The sequence below is a fragment of the Thamnophis sirtalis genome, unplaced genomic scaffold (assembly GCF_051295495.1).
Source record: "Thamnophis sirtalis isolate CommonGarterSnake01/CBP01778 unplaced genomic scaffold, rThaSir2_p1.2 scaffold_9, whole genome shotgun sequence".
NCBI lineage: Eukaryota > Metazoa > Chordata > Lepidosauria > Squamata > Natricidae > Thamnophis > Thamnophis sirtalis.
This window is the reverse complement of record NW_028261389.1, coordinates 35,112,178-35,134,718: the sequence shown is the minus strand read 5'-3', so window position 1 is coordinate 35,134,718 and position 22,541 is coordinate 35,112,178. Positions and strand designations below refer to the sequence as shown.

At 36.4% G+C, this 22,541-nt stretch overlaps 1 protein-coding gene across 12 annotated transcripts in view; it reads right to left on the bottom strand.

The window, feature by feature from the left end:
• ANKS1B (ankyrin repeat and sterile alpha motif domain containing 1B) overlaps nt 1-22,541 on the bottom strand; it is a 286,081-nt gene that overhangs the window by 160,679 nt on the left and 102,861 nt on the right. For 10 of the 12 annotated variants that reach the window (XM_087723307.1, XM_087723309.1, XM_087723308.1 and 7 more), the window contains exon 15: nt 2,060-2,166. In XM_087723307.1, the coding sequence (XP_087579433.1) occupies nt 2,060-2,166 (107 nt within the window). Of the gene's footprint in view, nt 1-2,059; nt 2,546-22,541 lie in introns of those variants that run through there. The other 2 variants (XM_087723318.1, XM_087723319.1) reach the window with 2 other exon arrangements.

Below are 22,541 nucleotides of genomic sequence, written 5' to 3'. Positions count from 1 at the left end.
ACAGAATGTATTTCTAAGAAAACAACAGCTGAAATCCATATTTAAAAATAACATAAATATTAAAATGATATTGCTTGTCTTGGTATAACATTAGAATGGTCATATCAATAAATACGGTAACTGGTTTAATATCCCATTGATGAGAACAGTCTGAATAAATCAATGAATAGTTCAGTTTCAGTGACGTCTATTCAGAATTAAGTCTCCTATTCAATGGGGTTGGTGGACACAGAACCTTATACAAGCTTACTTGGCACTAAATCACATTTAACATAGACCTGATTTTCATGTATAAAACTATAACGCACAAAATTTTGTGAATGGAAGTTAATGCCAAAAAAACTATATTTACTGTGGTCAAAGTGATCTTTGTTACATGTAGCTCTTCTTTGGTGTATGTGTCCATACATGTGTAAAATTCCTTAAGATTTGATCTTACATTTTTCAATATGTCAACATAAAGGAATTAACTGTTTATAACTAAAAAGGTATAAATAATTTAACATCAGTTGATAGGAAGTGAAGGATATTGCTTTGTCTTCCGAAAAAAAGTATAACTGCTAAAATATACATTTAACTTCAATTTAGACAGTTGTGATTTTCAATTTATTAATAATATAATATTCCACCTGTATCTCTTCTAATAAATCATAAATGTGCTATTCATCATGAACCTGGTTATAATACAAAGGTTTGGAAACAACTTAAGCACATATACATCCTGAATAACTTTCGACATCTAATGCTTCTTTATAAAATATTTTACATAAATGGGCAATCTCTATAGATACTGAAAGACAAAGACTCTCACCCTAAGCCCATTCATGACTTTCCATGGAGTCTAATCAATCACTATTCTAGATTAACAATAGTGTTTATATTCTCTAATAAACTGTATTTTATGTCTCCTCAAGTACATATTAGTAATTTTACCACATGGATACTTGTCTACTTAAGAACTACATCCCACTGGAACTTTGATTGCTCCACTGTGATGCTTATTTTCATATGTAATAACTGATTTCAATTTTCATGGCTATGGAAGCTTGAATAAAAGGTACAATACCCTAATCCAGATAGTGCTACCATTAGATTTGAATAGGGTTAATCTGCTTTAAATGTTAAAAAAAAATAGTCAACAAAGCAGAAACAGTAATGTAATTAGAAAAGTCCCATTTAACCATTTTTAAAAGATAATATTTTGAAACCTTCTACAAATATAACTGCACAATTCTATGTCATACAATATACCTAAGCTTTCTATGTATGCATAATAATAATACTGCAGAAAAATTGGAAGACAGTGAAATCTATTCTGATTCTAAGCAACAGATGTGGTACTATTACATCTGTATTGGATTCATACACACACAGACACAAAACTGTAAAAACTATCTATTTGTTTAAAAAATTAAGTATTTTTATTTTTATTTATGGTTTTAGATTAATATTTTTGGAACTGTATTTTTAGATAACTAACGTTATCTTTTGCTCATATTTATGTTTATAGGAAGCTCTCATGGGTTTGAAATATATATATATTACATGTCAAAGATACTGGTCATGTTCATGTCTGTTAACTCTTTAACAGTAAAATAGTTTTAGGTTAATATTTAAAGGAACAGCCATTTATTTCCAAACATTGGGAAAATTGCTAATTTGAAAGCTGAAAATTCAGCACTTCTTTGTTAGAACATGCAGAATTCAAGCTGGAATTATGAAAAAAAAACATTTAATCTTAATAAATAGCAAACCTTTGTAATAATATTTGATCTGTTTCCTACAGTGATATTTGCTGTCATCACTGTAAGGATTATTATTTTTGCCAGAGAATAGACAAGAAGAACTATTCCTTCATTTTCATGTAAAAATGCTTGGAAATTACCTATTGTATGAAGCAAAGAGAATGTTCCTTGCTCATACAGATAACAGATAGAATTTTGTAAAATGTATATTTTAAACACTGCAGATCATAAAACATACTCCATTCTGTTCAGACTCTTGAGAAGCAAAGACTCACTTACCACCATAAGCTATAAACAGAGAAAAGAACACTTACCATAAACTGTACATTGTCAAATCCATTGGCCAGCAAGTGGTTTTCATACTGAGGTAGCCCAATATTTTCCAACCATTGTCCCACAGTCTGGACAGGGCATCTGGGTGCTGAAAGAGTTTGAGAAGGGAGGCGTTTAAGCAATGAATATCCATCCACAGGATAATAGCGATGGTCCTGGGCTGAGAGGTGGCATTGCCACATTGTGTTCCGGGCAAAATTGGTATCAAAGGAGCCTGCCAGCTTGTCCAATTAATGCTTCCAGTAAATTCAAAAGTCAGAAGTAGCACATAGTTTCCGGGGCACGCTATAGAGTAAGAACTGCTCCTAACTGAACATTTCATCTGCATTAATCTGTACTACAGACCGGTACGTCATACAGTGGGGGGGAAACATATCAAGCTGTCAGCTAAGCTGTTTTCCGTTATATGTGATTGTTGAAATACTCCACAATGAGCAAGGATCTGCTAGCAGCAAGGAATCTTTCATGACGTGCTCCCACACTCATCAGTATGCAGCTCTATGCTCCTTGCTCCCCCTTGCTTGCCTGCCTTTATTACCCAGCCTAGGCTCTACCTCACATTTTCAATAATAGCTATCAGAAAAGGCAAGAACGTTTTTGTCTGCAAGCTTTAAGCTTGCTGCTGCTGCGGTTTCCACCTACACACCCATCCAAGCATCAAGCCTGAATGATGGGAGCAGTCAAAACAAATGCAGAAAATAGCAGGTCATCAAAGGAAAGCTAACATGCTAAAATCTGAATAGAACCTTTGTCTGTTATGCATTAGAGAGATTTGCTTGTTGTAAATTGTTCATGTATCAAAGGAGATCAGGCATTGCAAAGCATGAACTGGGGTCTGTGTCAGTTTGCTATTTGCTTTTTTTTAAGCTGCACTGAGGTTTGTTCTGCTCACAATATACCCTAAACCATTGTTCCTATTATTAATCTTTCAGCCAATTATGAAAAACGTTACATTTTTTTCTAAAAATTGAAAATAATCTAAATTGTAGAATATCTTTAACATTTCAAATAAGTATTTCTTCATCTCTCTGATTTTTCAGCTATAGTGCACAACCAGAAAATAAAATACCATCTGCTAAAATTCAACCATTCATGTTTTGGAGAAAGAGAGATGCACATACACACACATGCACACACACAAAGACACACACATTGTTCTTAAAAGAGGAATTGAACATGACTGAAAGGATGCCATAGGAATATTATAATTTTAAAAAATAGCATTTAGCATTTCTAAATTTACATGTTTGGCAATCCAGAAAGGAAAGTATAGAAGGGTATTTCAAATGTCACCCTAAATATATATAAGAGAAATTATTTTTCATAAAAAAGATCCATCCATTAGTAGATAAACATGCTTTTCTTTGTTCAGAGTAGTTTGAATCAGTTCAAGCATTTTACATGGCAGACACACACTGCAAATCGGTGCACACAATCCCACAACCAAAATCTGTATACCAGTTACATATGTAAAAATTAGAAATACAAGAAATGCTACTGAGAATGAAAGAAAGACTCTTGGTTACTTCTGTATATCATATTCAAATCTTGCAACCTTGCGATTATTGAACCTATTGATGTCTCATCGAAGCATTATTGAATGGCCAAATGCTAATAGAAGACTTCAGATTAATAATTGACTAGGGCTGTCTGTCTGTCCGTCTTTCTTATACTTATTAATGTCAATTCACTAAAATGAAAGAAAGAATGACTCTTTATGGAAAGATCTTAGGAAATCAAAGTGAAAGGTAACATTTATCTAAACATGGGTGTATTTATTCACACAAGTTTAGTAAATTAAGTAAAATTTACTTTCCAGTAATAATCTGGTCCTACGAAAAGCTAAATACATATAAGATCACTGATACTGAAGGGATTAATTCTGCACAAGACTGCAGGTTTTATTAAGGACTGCAGTTCTCATCATCAAAGTTAAATTTAATGTACCTCAAAATATCTACATTCAATTTGCATTCAATCTACCAACTTGCAATTAACAAATTTCAAAAAAGAGTTCATAAAGGAAGTTAGTATTTTGGTAGTCTTCAGATTACAGTTCTTTTTTATTCTTCTTCTATGCTTGGGCATCAACCCACATGACTAAAATACAGAATAATCTTTTTTTCTTAAATGATATATAAATGGAATTACAAGTTGTAAATTACCTAAATTGGATGCAAATTCATATCCCTTCACTGGCAAAACAAATTAATATTTGTCAGTTTTCAATCAAAAGCAATGAAAATAACAATTATGATTAATCAATAAATCTGAGGAATCGGGTAACCCAACTCCACAAGATGCAAATTTTAAAAAAAACAACTAATTAAGGCATTTGGGGGAGAATACAGAGCCCCCTCCTCGACATTTCATGTAATATACTATCAGTGCACAGTTGTTGGACTTGTGAATGATAGACATAACCAAAACCAAAGAATGGTGGATTCTATTGGTTTGATGGAAGGATATGCAATAGAGAAATATATTCTGGCATTTCCAAATTGACAACAGAGAAGAATAATATAAAATATTTGAAATGATAATTTGTTAAAGTACATAGGATTATTTCATATACTATTTCTATATAGTATTTCAATGATATTTAAAACGTGTTTGACAGAAACAATTAAAACAGTTACATATTGTATTTACCTGACTGGAAAATAATCCTTATTTTAAGACAATCTTCCAAAAAAGAGGAAGCTTGAAATTAAAACAAAACAAAACAATGGATTATTCTTTGTAATGTCAAGCTCCCAACATTGTCAAGGGAGAGCTGCCAACTTCAGGTAAAACCAATCCTAAACATTCCACTTCCTAAAAAAATAATATACTTGCATATGAGTTTCTGTGTGTGGTCAACAGCAGTGTAGAAATGTATTACTTTTGTCATAATGATGAAATAAAAATTGCAATGTTACACAGCAAATTCAATCATGTTTCAGCACCAATGTGATATCCTGACATCATGGAAAAGAAGTGGGGTTTGCAGCACAGTTCAGTAACACTGCTGATATTAGTGTGATGCACCTTGCCCCCCACTCCATGGCCACTCTGTGTGTAGACACTGATTAGATGCCAAATTCTAGACAGGAAAGACTTGGGACAAAATATTTAATTTAATATTAAATGAAGTAATAATGATTAAAGTAAAATGTCTTTGAAGTAAGATGTGACATTTATGTCCCAATCTGTCTATATACCGCAAACCATTTTTTCTCACACACAAATACATATATCCATATTATTACTACTCCAACAACAAGAAATGGATAGGAGTAGCTGCATTGAGTAGGGAAGAGGAAGGACGGAAATAACATGCAATGTAGATGAGTCTACACAAAGAAAAAACAAAAGAAGAGAAACTAGAATTCAATAGTCTACTCCCAGATAAATATGATTATAACTTCTAGGTTTGTTCAATATTATAAACACGTGAAACAGTATATTCCAGTTCAAGGGATACTAACACCAGAGTTTTCCTTTGTTCTCCCCTCCCCCAATGTATACAGGCAGGTGAGGGAAAAACCCAGTAATCATGAAACCAAGCTTCTGTATGACGGATGAAAATCCAGGAATCATGAAACCACGGTTCTGAATAAGCAGATGCAAGCATCACCACTTCTGACACTGACACAGAAACTACAACTTGAAACTAGATATGTGATCCTGAAGTCCCCGAGAATGCAAGCAGTATCTGGTGGAGAACCATTAGATATAATAAGCAATTCAGAAGCTTCACAGAAACAGATTCTAGAAAATCAGGGCTGTTTAGCTTCAACTGCACCAGAGTGGAGAAAGCCAGCATGTGCTTAAGACTGCCTCAGCTCAGCTGTCAAATTTCTTACTAGAAAAATTCAGTGACAGCCTTATCTTGAAGCTGTGTACCTTATGCTAATGTGAATTCCTTAATCCCTGGGCAGGAATTCTTGAACCCTAGCACTATATATGGGTTGCTTGTAGGAACCTTGACACTTGAACATTGCTACTGTCTGACTTCTTACAACTCATGATGAAAGGCTAAAAGCTGATTTACTGTTTTACACCAAGAACAATAGTAGGTAGTCTTGATTTACAACTACTCTGTTTATTCACCCTGTTCCAACCAGAGCAAAAGGCAGGATGGAGAGGCTAGCCCAAAAAATAGTCTACAATCATACTATGTAATTAAGAGCACAATGATACAAACTCATGTAAATCTGTTTGTACCCAAATCTTCATCTGCCTCCTTCCACTGTGTTGGAAATGACAGTTTGTCCATTTTAAAAATATGGGAATCCAGGAAGTTTCATAACACTCCAAACATAAAACATATTATTTATTCAACTATATGATTAAGAATTTCTAGGTGATCATGCTCAAGCCATCTAGATGAATAAAGTAATAACTTACAATAGCTACACTTCCAAACTCTGCTGGAGTCACAAGAAAAATCTGCTCAGTATTTGAAGTCCCTCTGAAAGTTGATATTGCCAAGAGATGCATGGGACACCTATGGAAAGGAGTGAGGCCTCTGACAAACCTATTAGTGAGTTTAGACTGGTACATCAAGATCTGACATGAAGTCAGTCCACATTAAGGAACCTATTGTAGGTACACTTAATTGACAAGATCTTGAATGAATAAATGAATACAGAAAATCTACATATACCTCAAGCTTTTATACAACTTGGTGTTACCACTACATGACTAAAAAGCTGGAGAGTTTAGTTGACAACAGTATTGGTCATAATTTAGTCTTTTGGGAACAAGTAACAGGACTTAACCTGCACTGAAGTCTTTAACAGAAGACCTTGGTGGCATTCAGCGTTGGTTGCTGCAGCCTCATTGGTAAAAGCTAAAGATCCAGCAGACAAGTCATAAGGGTTATTGATGATCTTATCAACTTCCTCTAATCTCTCGAAGATGATATACTCTAACTATATTTCAAACAATCTGCTAGTCATAGCATCAACCAGATGGCAATTAAACTATTAAAATGAGTTATTTCCTCTCATCATATTTTCACATTACACAACCTGCCAAATCTAATTCTGGAGAGAGAGGCCCAATTCAATGCTTGGTTTTGATGGAACTTGTTCTAGTTGTTAGGAATGAACTTGTTCATTCTCAGTCAGCTGCTTAAACAGAGCAGACTGATGCCATTTTAAAGCAACACTAAAGAGTGCAATATCAGTTACCCAAAGACTATTGTGGTGCTGCTCTTAGCAGAATTGGATTACAACATAAAACAATTCCCAGGATTCTTCCACTCATCAGACAACCTTGTAGTCTCCGTATATTTTCTTCCATATCGGAAGTAAATCATGAATTCTAGGCTGTTCATCTGGTTTTACAAGAGCAATTGAAACAACTAAAAGAATTACAAACATATGGACTATTGATGGCAAATAGACCAACTTTTTAAAGTAAGACAGGAATCCTGGTTATACATGAAACATCTGACTAATTGAAGACCTGAAGGTGGAAACAGGATGGCATTACATTGTTAATCCCATCACCAAGTGGTTCCCAAAGTCAATTTAGTGATGTTAATGCTCTGGCTTCATTTCATCATGTATTCCACCTTTCTCTTCTAAAACCAGATCTTTTGAACTATCCAACATTCTCAAATTCTACCTTGATATTAGAGATCAACATAGATGAGGAATACAAAGATAAAACAAAGCTTGGATACTTGATAGCAGATGCGAAGATTTATGGTACTTCTACTTGGCCCTTGGCCAAGAAAGATTTTGAAGGTTATCTCCTTATCTTGGAGATAAGGTTATCTAAGCTCCCAAGTTCAATATTTTTCCATTTTACTTTTCAATATTTGATATATGATTGCAATTTCTTTTCTATTTTTGGTTGCTATGCTAAATTGGTTTTAAGAACAAGCTATGATTCTATTATAATGTGCTTTTTTCTATTTATGTGTTTTGCAGTTGATCAAACCCAGATATTGTGTAACACTCACCACAAGTTATCATCCTACCAGGTAATATGATCCTGAAACCATATTGATTCAAAACTGTCTTCTATAAGGACAGAACTCAAAACTTTTTTTGGGGAGGGGGTAGTTTTAACCAATGTGCAAAAATGTAAATCCATGCACCTGTTTCAATTTTGGTTAGTCCTGCTTCCTTCCTTAGTACTACATTTTGAATGCAGTGTGCTACCTGAAATATGGCTCTTAGGAATTTTGGACTGCACACTTTCCAGAGGAGTAAAAGAGAAGTAAAGTCTCAGCAAAGACTGGCCATGTATATTCCAGGCATGCAATTTAGATCTTTTTGCAAAGATCATGATCTTAATTTTGCTATAGTTGATTTCAAAGGCCTCTTCAGAGCAGTAACTAGCCAGAGCATTCAAGGGTTGTGTAAGTTCAATTTGTATTTGTGTATCATCTGCATACAACAGGGATGTAATATGTAATATTCTCCAAAGCACCTGAGGGCAGGACAAGAAGCAATGGGTGGAAACTAATCAAGGAGAAAAGCAATCTAGAACTAAGGAGAAATTTCCTGACAATTAGAACAATTAATCAGTGGAACAACTTGCCTCCAGAAGTTGTGAATGCTCCAACACTGGAAGTCTTTAAGAAGATATTGGATAATCATTTGTCTGAAGTGGTGTAGGGTTTCCTGCCTAAGCAAAATCTAAAAAATTTTGAAACCCACCAACTGATCCTAACCCAGTGATTAAAAGAAAGCAGTAGCTAACAGATAGTCTGATCTGGCTATAAACACAGAGGAAACAAGCTAGGAATTAGTTATTCTGTTCTTCACATACAAAAATATTTAGGTTGCAACAATATCAGAACCCTAGAGAGATCATTGCATGGGTTTACATACTGGATTAATACTAAACAAGAAAACTATTATTACCCATACTTGTCTAGGTTCAACAGACAACTTAAGTTGGGTATGCAAGACAGGTGATACCTTCAGTCCACCCCAATTTTCTGATGATTCCAAGTTAGCAAATGCACTCATCTTCATTCCTGGAAAACGTAGATGGTATAGAGAAATCATCCTGAGTTCTCAGATAGAAGTCTATTTCTCCTTGATGGAAAGACCTAAAAAGTAATAGTTCTGAGCAGTTCAATTGGGGTGAGTGATTTGGAGTTGGCTATCCTCTTCATAGCCTTTGTGGGTTATGATGGGGGCATGACAATTGCTTTTCTTCTAGACTTTTGTTTTGAGCATGTCAGTGCAACATTGATGTCTATAGGATGCATTATTATTTACTATTATCGAAAAAGTGAAGCTATTTTTATGGTATATAACATTTTAAACTTTAAACATATTTTATTCTATTATTTATATTTCTACTCATTTTTAGTACTGCATTCTCTTTCCCCTTTTCTATGAAATTGGTTGCTGCTATAAAGCAAAGATAACTAACTCCAAGTAATTGCTTTGTGCTATTTTCTGAATCAGACATCTCCTCCCAACAATTTTATGCTTCAGACTTAAAGTAAATATGAGAACACTAATTGTCTTTCCTGTGCAATGGGGAATTAAAGTCTTAACATATTATTTTTGTGGAACTGATCAGAAATACATCCCTCCTTCCATTTTACACTCCTGTTCCTGAAGTTTACAGTTTAGTCCAGAATCACTGGGAATCGGGTGGCATATAAATTTCATAAATTAATGTTTCTGTTTTTGTGGCTCTTGATAAAAAACAGAAATGTGTGTTCAGTTCAAACTTATTTTTTATTTATTAAATTTATATCCCAACTTTCTTCAGGAACTCAAGGAGTGTAGGTAACATTCCCTCCTCCATTTTTTCCCTTGGTAAAGGTTCCCCTCGCACATATGTGCTAGTCATTCCCGACTCTAGGGGGTGGTGCTCATCTCTGTTTCTAAGGTGAAGAACCAGCACTATTTGAAAACATCTCTGTGGTCATGTGGCCGGCATGACTAAATGCTGAAGGCCAGGGGTAGGTTACGGCTTCTGTTCCTGCTGGTTTGCTCAGGGATGCGCTTTGCGTACATGCATGCTTGATGTGTGCTATGCATGCATGCACTGTAGTAAAAAAAATTGCTTCTGCGCATGGGATAGAAGCAGTTTGGGAGCATGGCTGGCTAAATTACTATCTATTCGGCTGAACGGGCTGAACCAGTAGGAACCCATCTCTGCTGAAGGCGCATGGAACACTGTTACCTTCCCACCAAAGGTGATTTTTCTACTTGCATTTTTATATGTTTTCAATCTGCTAGGTTTGCAGAAGCTGGGACAAGTAATGGGAGCTCACACCATTACACGGTGCTAGGGATTCGAACCGCTGAACTGCCAACCTTCTGATCGACAAGCTCAATATCTTAGTCACTAAACCATTATATGTTTTTTTTCCCCTACAGGATCTATAATGTGTAATATACTGGTCTGCAAAATTGTGCCAAAGTTGCCTACCAGTTTTCCAACTGTTGAAGGTCAACTTTAATTGATTAGACCAACTAGAAATCTATATTTTTGATGTGTAATCTATAAAATAATATTTGGTGAAGGATATATTATATAGCAGGCTAATATTAACCATAGGACCATGAAAACTGATCCAATGACTCTCCATATCCATTTAGTAATTCCAACATTAATGAGGGTATTTTTTAAAGTGACTAAACCCATTCCAATAATTGCTGTAAAACAACAAAACACATGATGCAGAACAAGAAAAATATGATGGATAAAGAAAAAATTAATCTGTTTTTTTCAGGAACATCTTTTTTCAGAATTAGTCATATACAATACAGCATGTTTTCATATAGCATGTTTTATATAATAATAGCAATAGCACTTAGACTTATATACTGCTTCACAGTGCTTTTACAGCCCTCTCTAGGTGGTTTACAGAGTCATCATATTGCCTGTAACAATCTGGATCCTCATTTTATCCACCTTGGAAGCAGAGGTGGGTTCCTACCTATTCGGTCCAGTACGGCTGAATAGGTACCGGTACGGCACCATCTTGGTTTTCTGTTCTGCACATGCGCAGAACAATTTTCATGGAAAAATGTAATTTTTCCATTTTTTACTGTTGTGAGCATGCGCAGACCCTTTTAAGTGCAAATGCTGCCCCCCACCCCACCCAGTCACTCCTCACCTCCCAGGTGGCTTCCCTGCCTAAGCTGCCAAGTGGTGCCTGCCCTGCGCCCCAACTGAGCTGCCTCTTTCTCAGGTAAGTCTCTCTAGCCCACACCTTAGAAATTGCTGCACACACACACACACCATCTCCTCCAGGCTCGCAACCTTCCCTTCCCCCGCCCCTTCCAGGATCCTCACCGGCCCCATTTTGGCTGCCAGCAGGCTTCAGGGTGGCCTGCAAGGGCCAAAATAGAGCAGGGGAGTGGGCCCATTTTGGCTCCCAGCAGGCTTTAGGGATGCCTGCAAGGCCCAAAATAGAGCAGGGGGGGGGAACTTACAAGCCTCCCTGCAGCCCCCTGGGAATAAAAGCCAGGGGGGCTTCAAGAGAAAAAGAAAGAAAGAAAGAAAGAAAGAGAGAGAGAGAGAGAGAGAGAGAGAGAGAGAGAGAGAGAGAGAGAGAGAGAGAGAGAGAGAGAGAGAGAGAGAAAGAAAGAAAGAAAGAAAGAAAGAAAGAAAGAAAGAAAGAAAGAAAGAAAGAAAGAAAGAAAGAAAGAAAGAAAGAAAGAAATCCTCACCATTTGGGAATCCCCAAGTTCATGGAGCAAAGGTCTGCAAACTTGGCAACTTTAAGACTTGTGGACTTCAACTCCCAGAATTCTCCTGCCAGCAGAACTGAATTCTGGGAGTTGAAGTCCACAAGTCTTAAAGCTGTCAAGTTTGCAGACCTCTGGCATGGAGTTCAGAGTGTATTGAAAGTGTGGCTAGCTATCCTTGTACAGGCTAAGCCAATCAATAGTGGAAGGAAGGGAGGGAGGGAAGGGGGGGAAAGGGAAGGGAAAGTGAATGTGATATGGATAGATGGATAGAGGGAGGGAGGGAGAGAGAGAAAAAGGAGAGGAAGGAAGGACCACAAACCTGGCACTAGAGGTTTGCTTCAGAGGATGCTTTGAAAAAGCACAGCAATCCAGAGCTGGAAGGGACCTCAGAGGTCATCTAGTACAACCTGCTGCTGTAGCAGGAGACCATATATCATCTTGGTTATTTTAGTGGCTCTAACACAGAGGAGAAATTCCCAGAAATCCCCAGGCATTGTCAACCTCCCCCCTAGTAAAAAAAAAAAACTAGAGCAAAAACTTCATGCGGCATTAAAAAGAATAGAAAAGGGGGCTGCTGTGTATTGCTTAATGAACTGCTAAATTGGCAAAATGGATGGCTAAATTGGCAAAATGGATGCTAAATTGGCCATGCTCACTCAGTCACATGACTGCCAAATCACTCCTACCTGGTCACATGACTGCCAAGCCATGCCCACAAAATAAGCCACGCCGACAGAACCAATAGCAAAACAATTTGAAACTCACCACTACTTGGAAGGATGAATCAATCTGGAGCCTGGTGAGATTTGAACAGCTGAACTACAACTAACAGTCAGCTAAAGTAGCCTGCAGTACTGCACTCTAACCACTGCACCATCTTGGCTCTTATCTTTATATTTTTCATGTAAACATAGTAGAAACAAGGGAATTCTTATTTATAAATGGCAGCCCACATTTATGAAAAAACCTATGCATATTTTTTTTTATCTCTGTCTGTTTCCAGCAGTGGGAATAAGGGAAAATAAGAAAGTTTATGCCGTATTATGGAAACATTAGTATTAATATGAAAAATTAGGAAAGCTTATGTAAGATGTTGCTTATATATTCTTTGTATAATTTATTAAAAATACTGCAGTCAGCACAGTAAATTTACAGCTATTTAATTAAAATTTAAAATGCATATATCCTTTCCTAGATGAGAATTACAAATAAATGTTTCAGAGCTTCAGTTTTGCAACCATATGTAATAACAATAATAAATAACATTGATTGAATTGAAGAATTTTAAACTACACACGCTGCAAGAAAAGAACAAGCAAAAGCTTGAGAACATACTGTTATAAGCGAACTATGAAAACATGAATATTTAAGAGAGATTCTTCTTTTTAAAAACAAGTCCATAATTTGAAGTGTGCATGCTAATAGAAGACAAAAATTAATTTAAAAATAAGAATTTGGTTCCAGTACATAAAAATGTGACATAGCAATCACTTATCGACCTGACAAAAATATATTTGCCTCTGCTTCAAACTGGTGGGGAAAATTGTGAAAGCAATGAACAAGGACAAGTTGAAAATTATTATTATTTGAGGCAGATGTTTCCAAGAATAACTGATGACAAAATTAAGGAAGACTTTTACATTGGTCCACAAATCAGATACATCATTAATGACAAACAGGTCAAAGATCAGTTAGTGGGGCCAGAGAAAATCACCTAGAAAGCATTCAAGGATGTCATCAAGAATTTTCTTGGTAACTACAGAACTACCAAATTGCATTTAACTGATTGACAAATTTCTTACAGCAAACACAACCATAAAGTGCAATGTGTCACTGAAAATTCATTTTTTGTATTCACATTTGGACTTCTTTTCCAAAAATCTAGGTACAATCAGTGATAAACATAATGAAAGTTTTCGCCAGGACATTTCCAAAAACAGTATTAGAGCAAATAGAATTCCTCAGTGCTGGCTGATTAATGTTGGACACTACAGTGAGATGCATCAGACACTGAGTACAAATGAAAATCAGCAGAAAAACATTTTGGCTCTTAAGTAGCATGTGGAAATATTATGTAATTAAATATATTATATTCATTTCATATTTCCCAAGATATTTACATATTACAGTCATTCTGAAATTATATTTGTGTTCAGCTTGAAGCAAAACTTTTGAGGAAAATTTGTTCTCCAGCGATCACTTGATTCTGCTTGTCAGGAATTCCTATACTTCCAACTTTATTGAATTAATTGTTGTGGATAACTTACAACTAGAATTTCTGTGGAGAATTTCTATTACATGAGTTGTACTGAAGTAATGTAATGGTGTGTATAATATAGTTATGGGCTTTATAAACAAACTTATTGATTGAGCACAATTTCACTGGGAAGATAATTCATTAGCATGTCTCTACTTATATAATTTATATAGACTTATACAGACCAGAATTAAAAATAAAATCTTCTAAAATTAAATAAGTATAAAACACAAAGCAGGAAAACAATGTTACAATTGGTAGTGGGTTCCTTGGTAGGCATGCAGGGTATATTTAAGTTTACAGGGATGTTTATATAACTGGTAAAGGTAAAGGTTCCCCTCGCACATATGTGCTAGTCGTTTCCGACTGTAGGGGGCAGTGATCAGTGGGGGGGTTGCTTATTCTGTTCCAACTGGTTCAGTTGGAACGGGGCTGGCAGCGTTCTCGTGCACGCGCGCAGTTCACGCATGCGTCTTAGCACCTGCGTGATGCTCCAGCTGCTCACAGAGAGTTGCGCAGGCACTCGCAGAGAATCGCGCAGGCGCTGTATGTGCCATGCCCCTGCGTGGAAGCGCAGAAGCCTTCAAAGACCGGTAAGGAGCGCGGGTGGGCCCTTTGCCGTTCCCGGAAGTTACTTACTTCTGGGTTCGCCGACCAACCAGTTCACGGGGACTGCCGTGAACCGGTTGAAACCCACCCCTGGCGGTGATCATCTCCATTTCAAAGCCAAAGAGCCAGCACTGTCCAAAGATGTCTCCATGGTCATGTGGCCGGCATGACTAAACACCGAAGGTGCATGGAACACTGTTACCTTCCTACCAAAGGTGGTCCCTATTTTTCTACTTGTATTTTTTACATGCTTTTGAACTGCTAGGTTGGCAGAAGCTGGGACACGTAACGGGAGTTTGCTCCATTACACAGTGCTAGGGATTCAAATCACCAAACTGCCAACCTTTCTGATCGACAAGCTCAGCATCTTATCCACTGAGCTACCACGTCCCTTATATAACTGGTTGAAAAGAATATTTGTAGCTCAGGGCTGAACTGTGGAGTTTTTCTGCTCTCTGACCTTGGTTGTTTTCTTGCAGACATTTCTTTACCCAACTAAGTAACATCATCAGTGCTAGAAAGGATTAGGCTTTACTCTCAGTTTATGTACTAGTGGTTTGCCCTACCAATGTTGGTGGGAGTGTTCTTAGTGGGTTTTTTTTAATTAGACTGTACTTCACTATTAGCTTGTTTTTCTGAGTTGGTAATTCCTTGGCTGGGGTATTATTTACTCCCTGATTGTTGGTCTAATATTAATCTTGGTTTTAATCTATGCTTATCTGGGTGTAAATTGGTGATGTTTTAGGGTTTTTTGGTTTCCTTTTTGGCCTTTTGATTGTCTCTTTTGGTATGCAGATGTTGTTAATGTCTATGTGCCTGTTTTGCTTGAATGCTAGGTTTTCAGGAATTCTGTGGTTTATATAATTTCTTCACACATACAATTGTGACAGCAGCTGTGTACATACAGGAGACAAAACTAAATGTACTTGAAACAGATTAAGTAATATTGGTTCTATATGTTCTGATCATGTTTTAATAAGCCTGATGCTTCCATTAGATTCCCAACTTCCTAGATAATATTACTGAATAAAATAATGGACGTGACTTACAACTTATTTAATTCCTTATTTCTTTGATCTTGCTGGCTTATACTGTAAATTCCAGAGCTATGAACTCATGTATATTATTGCTTAGATTCAACATCTTGTATAAGTTCTTTGCCTGAAAAGAACTTGGTTGAGGGCCTAATTAGGAGAAATGCACAACATATATTCTAGTGGAATGGTAGAACAACTAAATTCCTCTTTCAAATGCAAAATAAACATTAATATCTTTCAAATATATTTGTACGGGTAGACTTTGCTTAGTGATCACAATTGCAACCAGCAATTGCATCACTAAATGCAGTAATTGCTAAATGAAATTATCTCATGACCTAATGGATTTTTAACCTCACTTCTGTTTCAGTCATTAAATGAAACATCACATTATCATGACTTATGATTTTATTTCCCTCTTCTCTATTAATGTTAATTAAAGCAGAATTAGTTAAGCAATATCATCTTATGGTACTCAGAAAGCATACCTTTTCAGTGGTGGCTCCTGTCTTTTGAAATGATATTGCACTGAATATTTGTTTTGTTCCCACTTTACTAATTTTTCACAAATAGTTGAAAACCTGGTATTCTTCGGTTTATATGATGGTTGAACTCCTTTGGGGGTTTTGGTATCCTTTTGGTCCTTTTGTGTTTTGGGATCAGTTTTGGGATTTGTTTTATTTCCTTTTCATTTATATGAATTATTTTCTTTTAAGTGTCTTTTAATGCACTTTGAATCATTGTAGAACGAAGCAGTCTTTAAGCACAAATATTAAATTAAATATTGAATACATGAATGCCCATAAAGTGAGACACACTGAACCAGTGTAAAAAAGAATCGTAGGATAGAGTGTCATTTTTTAATGAAATGCACTGATAAATGTGCTCATAAATTTTAAAAGCCTTATTCTTAAGCACTACATTACTCAAACATGATTCCTTCTTAGTCTTGGGTACTACGTACAGTGAAAGTATTTTCCCCAACTTTTCTACAGATGAATTTCTAATGTGTGGTTATCATGACAAACAAAGAGATAGAATGCATAGTGGTTCTGTGAATTCTATTAACTCTTTGATACATTGTGCATGTTAGGCTTACCCAAGCTCATTCCTTGCCTGAGGTTTCTTCACCAGCTTCGAAGCAACGTAATATGAACAATTTGTTTATAATTTTAGAAAGGCCTTTTCATTTTCCATTTTGAAGAACAAATATAAAGGTTGTTTTGACATTGTAATAATAGTACTGAAGATATGAAAGTGGCCACAAAAGCACTAATAGAATTTCACAACAGAAGAGTGTATGTGTAAATGAGGGCAAAAGGGTTTTTTGGCAAAGAAAATGTTTAAGAGGTTTTGGTGGGAAGAACTCTTGGCATGTTTCCAGACTTTTGATATAAATTGTCAATGCTGGCACAAATCACATAACAGTGTATTTTTTATTACATAAAGCAGAAATTATCAAACACATAATAGATAATTTTAATAAAATAAATTTACATAAAGAGAAACCTGAATTTAGGTTATATATGACCATAATATATGAATATAAACATGAGAGTTATTATCATGTTTCTTTCTACAATATTTATGATACATATTCATATATTTCTTCATTGTAGACTGAAACAGTATATTAACATCTATATTTGACAACAGTTACAATGACTAATTAAATGAATAAACCAGAAATAAATTATCCCAGAATATGCAACAAACAACTGTGTAATTATGCTTTATATTGATCCGCCTACACATTTCCTTTTAAAAAAAAGATTGCTTTATTGTATTAAAAGATGCAATAATATGATACGTATTATACTATTGCAATTTAGCATGCAATAATATAATGCATTTTTGGGGTACAGTGGTAATATAGTATTAACTATAGTATTCTTGGAAGAATGAACCTTTACCCAACTCAGATTGGATCCTGCAGTGTTAACTAAAGATGATTAATACTATGATGTATTTTGTTTCATTAGATTGAAAATTGACTGAAAGGAACGCATGGCCTTTCACAAGGCAGTGAATTTCTAGCAATAAAGGATAATATTAGTAGCTCAGGATTATAATGAGGGTCTTTGGTGCTCTCTGAACTTGGCTGTTTTCTTGCAGATGTTTCATCATCACCCAAACTAGGTAACATCATCAGTGCAAGTAAGAAGTGGGATTTGGTCTCATTCCATATTCTAGTAGTTTGCCCTGTCAGTGTTGGTGAGTGTTTTGTTGGTTTTTTGGTTGGGTTGCTAATTGTTGGCTTGTTCGGCAGTTTCTTGATTGGGGTATTGTTTACTTCATTTTTGGTCTGATGTTAATCTTGGAGTTCATCTAGTTTCAGTAATGAAATGTCTGCAAGAAAACAAGCAAGCTCAGAGAGCAAAAAAGACCCCTCAGTAAAGTTCTAGATATTCCTTCAGGCATTTGTCTGTCTGTTGGTCTTTCTTTCTGCCTTAAAAACATTAGATACAGAGACAAGAGGTAAAGGTACAATCATTACAATGGTAGCATTTTTTCTGTTAATCCACCAGCTACCTCTAACAAAGAGTACCCTCGTCAGGATCTCAGGCCGCCTGGCAGAATTTGATTTTCATGCCCTTGCAAAAGTCAAAAAGGGTGGGACAGACCTCATCTCAGATAGCAAGATATTCCAAAAAATGGACCATAGCAGAAAAAGCTCTTTTTGTAGACCTTGTCAACCTAAACTAATTTGAGACAGGAAGCCAAACATGCCTTGATCTGCTTAGTACTTGTCTTCAATTATCAGAAGTGGAGTGATTTTTAGTCTCATGTTTATATTATTGTTTGCAGTGTTAATTTTATACACTGGTGTTTTTTTTAATTAACCTCATATCATCCCTGAAGGGTACCATAGAATTAGCACAATTGGTTCAAGTGTTCAAGTGCAAACCCATGTCATCTCTCTTACCAACATTACTCATTGGAAATCCCACCCAGTTTATTTACTTGTATTCCCATATTTCTCAGGCACAGAGGCTGTTATTAGGTGCTAGGGACCTGCAATTGCTGCAGCTGCTCCAATAGTGATTACAGAATGTTTAACCATGACTGAATCATGGATTAGTGGTTGTGATAGTTTCTGTCATTGCTAGTTAGCAATACTTGCTATTTTCTAGAATGACTGTTTCATTTGGATTACCATTTGATTCTTACACTGGAGAAAGGCACTAGTAATTTGATTGGCAGCTGTAATGGTATGTGGACATGATTGTACATAAAAATCATTAAATCAATCCTTTAGTTCACAAAGACTGAAAAGCTATCATTTATGATTAAGAGCAGTGGAAAGTCACAATGTTTGAAAATTAATTACAAATTTAGAAAATGAAAGTGATGAGAAGGAATTAGACTGTCCAAATAACAGTTTACAAACATAGAAAAATATAGCAGGAGCATTCCTTTACCCAATAAAATATCTCAGGATAAAAGGAAACAAAATATATTTTTCCTTTTCTACTATCTACAGTTAGCCATCTTCCCTGCTAAATTACCAAGAAAGCTATTTTTTCTTTAACCTTCATATCTAAGTAAAAGATCTGACTTAATTGTTTATAATGAAATACTGCAGATATATAACTATATAATTAAGAAATGCCAGAAATCTCTCTTAGATGGTGCAGTTTTAGTTGAACAGGTGACTTTTATTTTTGCATTTGTAAAGTATTTCATACAACTACTACATAAGAAATTTCATTTTTGAATATCAGTAGCAGTTCTGTCATTTCTTTCTTTGTTTTAAAAATGCTCTTTCAAAAATAAGCAGAATGCAGCATTTCTGTTACATGTTCTGTTCATTATCTTGCATGTTATGCTATCAGGCATTTCAGAAGTTTATTGATTTTTTTTAGCAGCACTTTTACTGACAAAATAAAACTTAATTGTTGGCTGGTTATAATGACAGGTTGGACTGATACTCAGAAATAAAATAAATTAATTATAAATGCAATTTCAGGATTACCGGTAATTTCCAACATCTACTAAGTGTGTATTTTTGTATTTTATATGTATGGGGAAATCCTTGAAGAATTTTACAGAATTTATTTAATTTAATGCAACCTATAATTGAGTTCTCTTATGACACTGAATTTAGAGAAGTTTTAAATTCTTCGGGTATATGCACAACATCTAGTTTTCAGTTCACTATTCCTCAACAATCAAACAGTGAACTTCAATACAAGACAAGGTTTTAAAACTATGGAATACTCACTGTTCCATTATTATTATTATTACAGAATAATACTATTTTTAAATAATAATGCTTCGGTTTATATGCTGATGAGCATGCCCATATGATCATTCTCAGGTGACTAAATACAATTTATGGTATTCCAAAGTTATCTATGCCAGTATTATAGCTTTAATTTTAACCTACCTCATGAACTTTATTAAAATCTGTCTAAATTTAATTATCTACCAAAATATCCTCTCAATTTTTCTATTCATTCCTTCTGTATCTTACTTCCTACAACAATTCTACCCATATAGTCATCATATAATATAACACATTAAAATATCATATCTATATTAATATTCTTCAGCAATTAATAGGGAAAATTCTCTAGATCTATTTACAATTTTAGAAAGAATTATAGCAATAGCAGTAGACTTATATACCGCTTCATAGGGCTTTCAGCCCTCTCTAAGCGGTTTACAGAGAGTCAGCATATTGCCCCCAACAATCTGGGTCCTCATTTTACCCACCTCGGAAGGATGGAAGGCTGAGTCAACCCTGAGCCGGTGAGATTTGAACCGCTGAACTGCTGATCTAGCAGTAGCCTGCAGTCTGCATTTAACCACTGCGCCACCTCGGCTCATATATATTATAACATTTTATAGAAATAAATGAACAGTCTTAATAACTTTTTAAACTGAACTTTCATATGAAATAGAAGAAACAGAAAGAAAGCATACACTTAAACACATAATTTGCATGTCAGGTTTATTTTTCTGTGAAATATCAGAAAATCAGATTTGTGATTTTAGTACTGGCAAAAAGATGATTTTGCAAAGAAGTGAATCAACAGGAAAGATGATGGACAGTTATAGTAGTAATGGGTATGCCGAGTGGTAGGATTCAGCTGGTTCACACCAGTTCAGGAGAACCAGTAGCTAACTTTCTGAGCAGTTTGGCGAACCGCCTGTTGGAAGAAATCTCCTTCCAACAACCTTTTGTTTGTCCCACCGTACAGGGTTAATCCTATCAGGAAGGAAGGAAGGAGACATTCTGGTGTTCCTCTGTGTGTTGTTTCTAATCCTGCTTATCTTTATTGCTTAAGTGTTTTCCGAAACTGCCTCTAAGGTTAAGCCTTGTTGCACTGTAACAGCCTTTAATGGTTCTTGGCAGATTTTTTATAGCCTGAGTGGCTTCTCTGGAGTTTTTTTCTTTTGCTGGTACTTTTTTATTCTGGGGCTTGGCTTTCTTAAAGGGAAGGGTTGTTTTAAGCTTTTTACACTGCTTTAGTGGTTCCTGGCACTGTCCTTTTGGGGTGTACTTCCAACACAGCTGAATTCAGTGACGTACGGTGAGGTTGATACCTGGTGAGGCTCAGCAGGGCAGCGGTCGGCCTCGGCGGGGGGGGGAGGGAATTTGCATCGCGGGAGCAACCAAGCGCCCGGGTCTGCAGCAAAGGCGCTTGGTGGCTCCCGCGATGCAAAGTGCCCCGCTGCCCCCCCCCGCTGTCCCGGCCTGCGTCCGCTGCTTCTCCAAGCTCCGCGGTTGGAAGTCCCGGATCGCCTCTGGGGGAAGGCTGAGTGAAAAATGGAGCGAGGCTTCTCTGCGGCCTCCCGGCGCTGCCCAGAGGCTCTTGCAGGAGCACGTGTCAGCGGCCAGCGGCCTGGAGCGGCCCCGGCTGTGAGACAAGGGAGCACTTAAAGTAGCTGCTGCCGATCCCCTATATACTTGTAAATTTGTCTCTTTAGCTTGGCATCATGTAGCCCAAGTATGCCCACTCACTTTCTGGAGAGCTTAAATGACCTCTCTACTAAAGGGTTTCACTTTATGAGCAAGAATTGGCTGCTGATAGGTATTATTGCATTTTAACTATTTTAATTCCTCAAGATGCTCTGGCACCCTGCCTGATTTGTAACTCTGGGTTGCAGGTATTGCTGATGAAAAGGAAGGTATTTGGACAGAATGGTTTAGGTTTCCATGATGGCTCATTGATCTTCAGTGTGTATTCCCCCATTTCTAATCCAATGATTGTTATTAGGGCAGCTTTTTGCAAGCAAAGAAGGTTTTTCTATTTTTGTATTTTTGACTTACAATAGTTCATTTAGTGACCATTCAAAGCTATGATGGCACTGAAAAAAGTGACTAATGACTGTTTTTCACACTTACTATCATTGCAGCATCCCCACAGTCATGTGATCAAAATTCAGATGGTTGACATTTATGATGGTTGTAGTCTCCCAGGGAAGAGCCAAGGTGGCGCAGTGGTTAAATGCAGCACTGCAGGCTACTGCTAGATCAGCAGTTCAGCGGTTCAAATCTCACCAGCTCAGGGTTGACTCAGCCTTCCATCCTTCCGAGGTGGGTAAAATGAGGACCCAGATTGTTGGGGGCAATATGCTGACTCTCTGTAAACCGCTTAGAGAGGGCTGAAAGCCCTATGAAGCGGTATATAAGTCTACTGCTACTGCTATTGCTATTGCTATCATGTGATCCCCTTTTACAACCTCAATGGGGAAGCCAGATTCACTTAACAGCTGTGTTACTAACTTAACAACTGCAGTGATTCATTTAACAAATGTGGCAAGAAAAGTCATGAAGTGGGGCAAAATTTACTTAAATAAATTTCTCACTTAGCAACATAAATTTTGGGCTCAATTGAGGTTGTAAGTTGAGGAGAGGCCAGGCAAGGTGAGGAGAGGC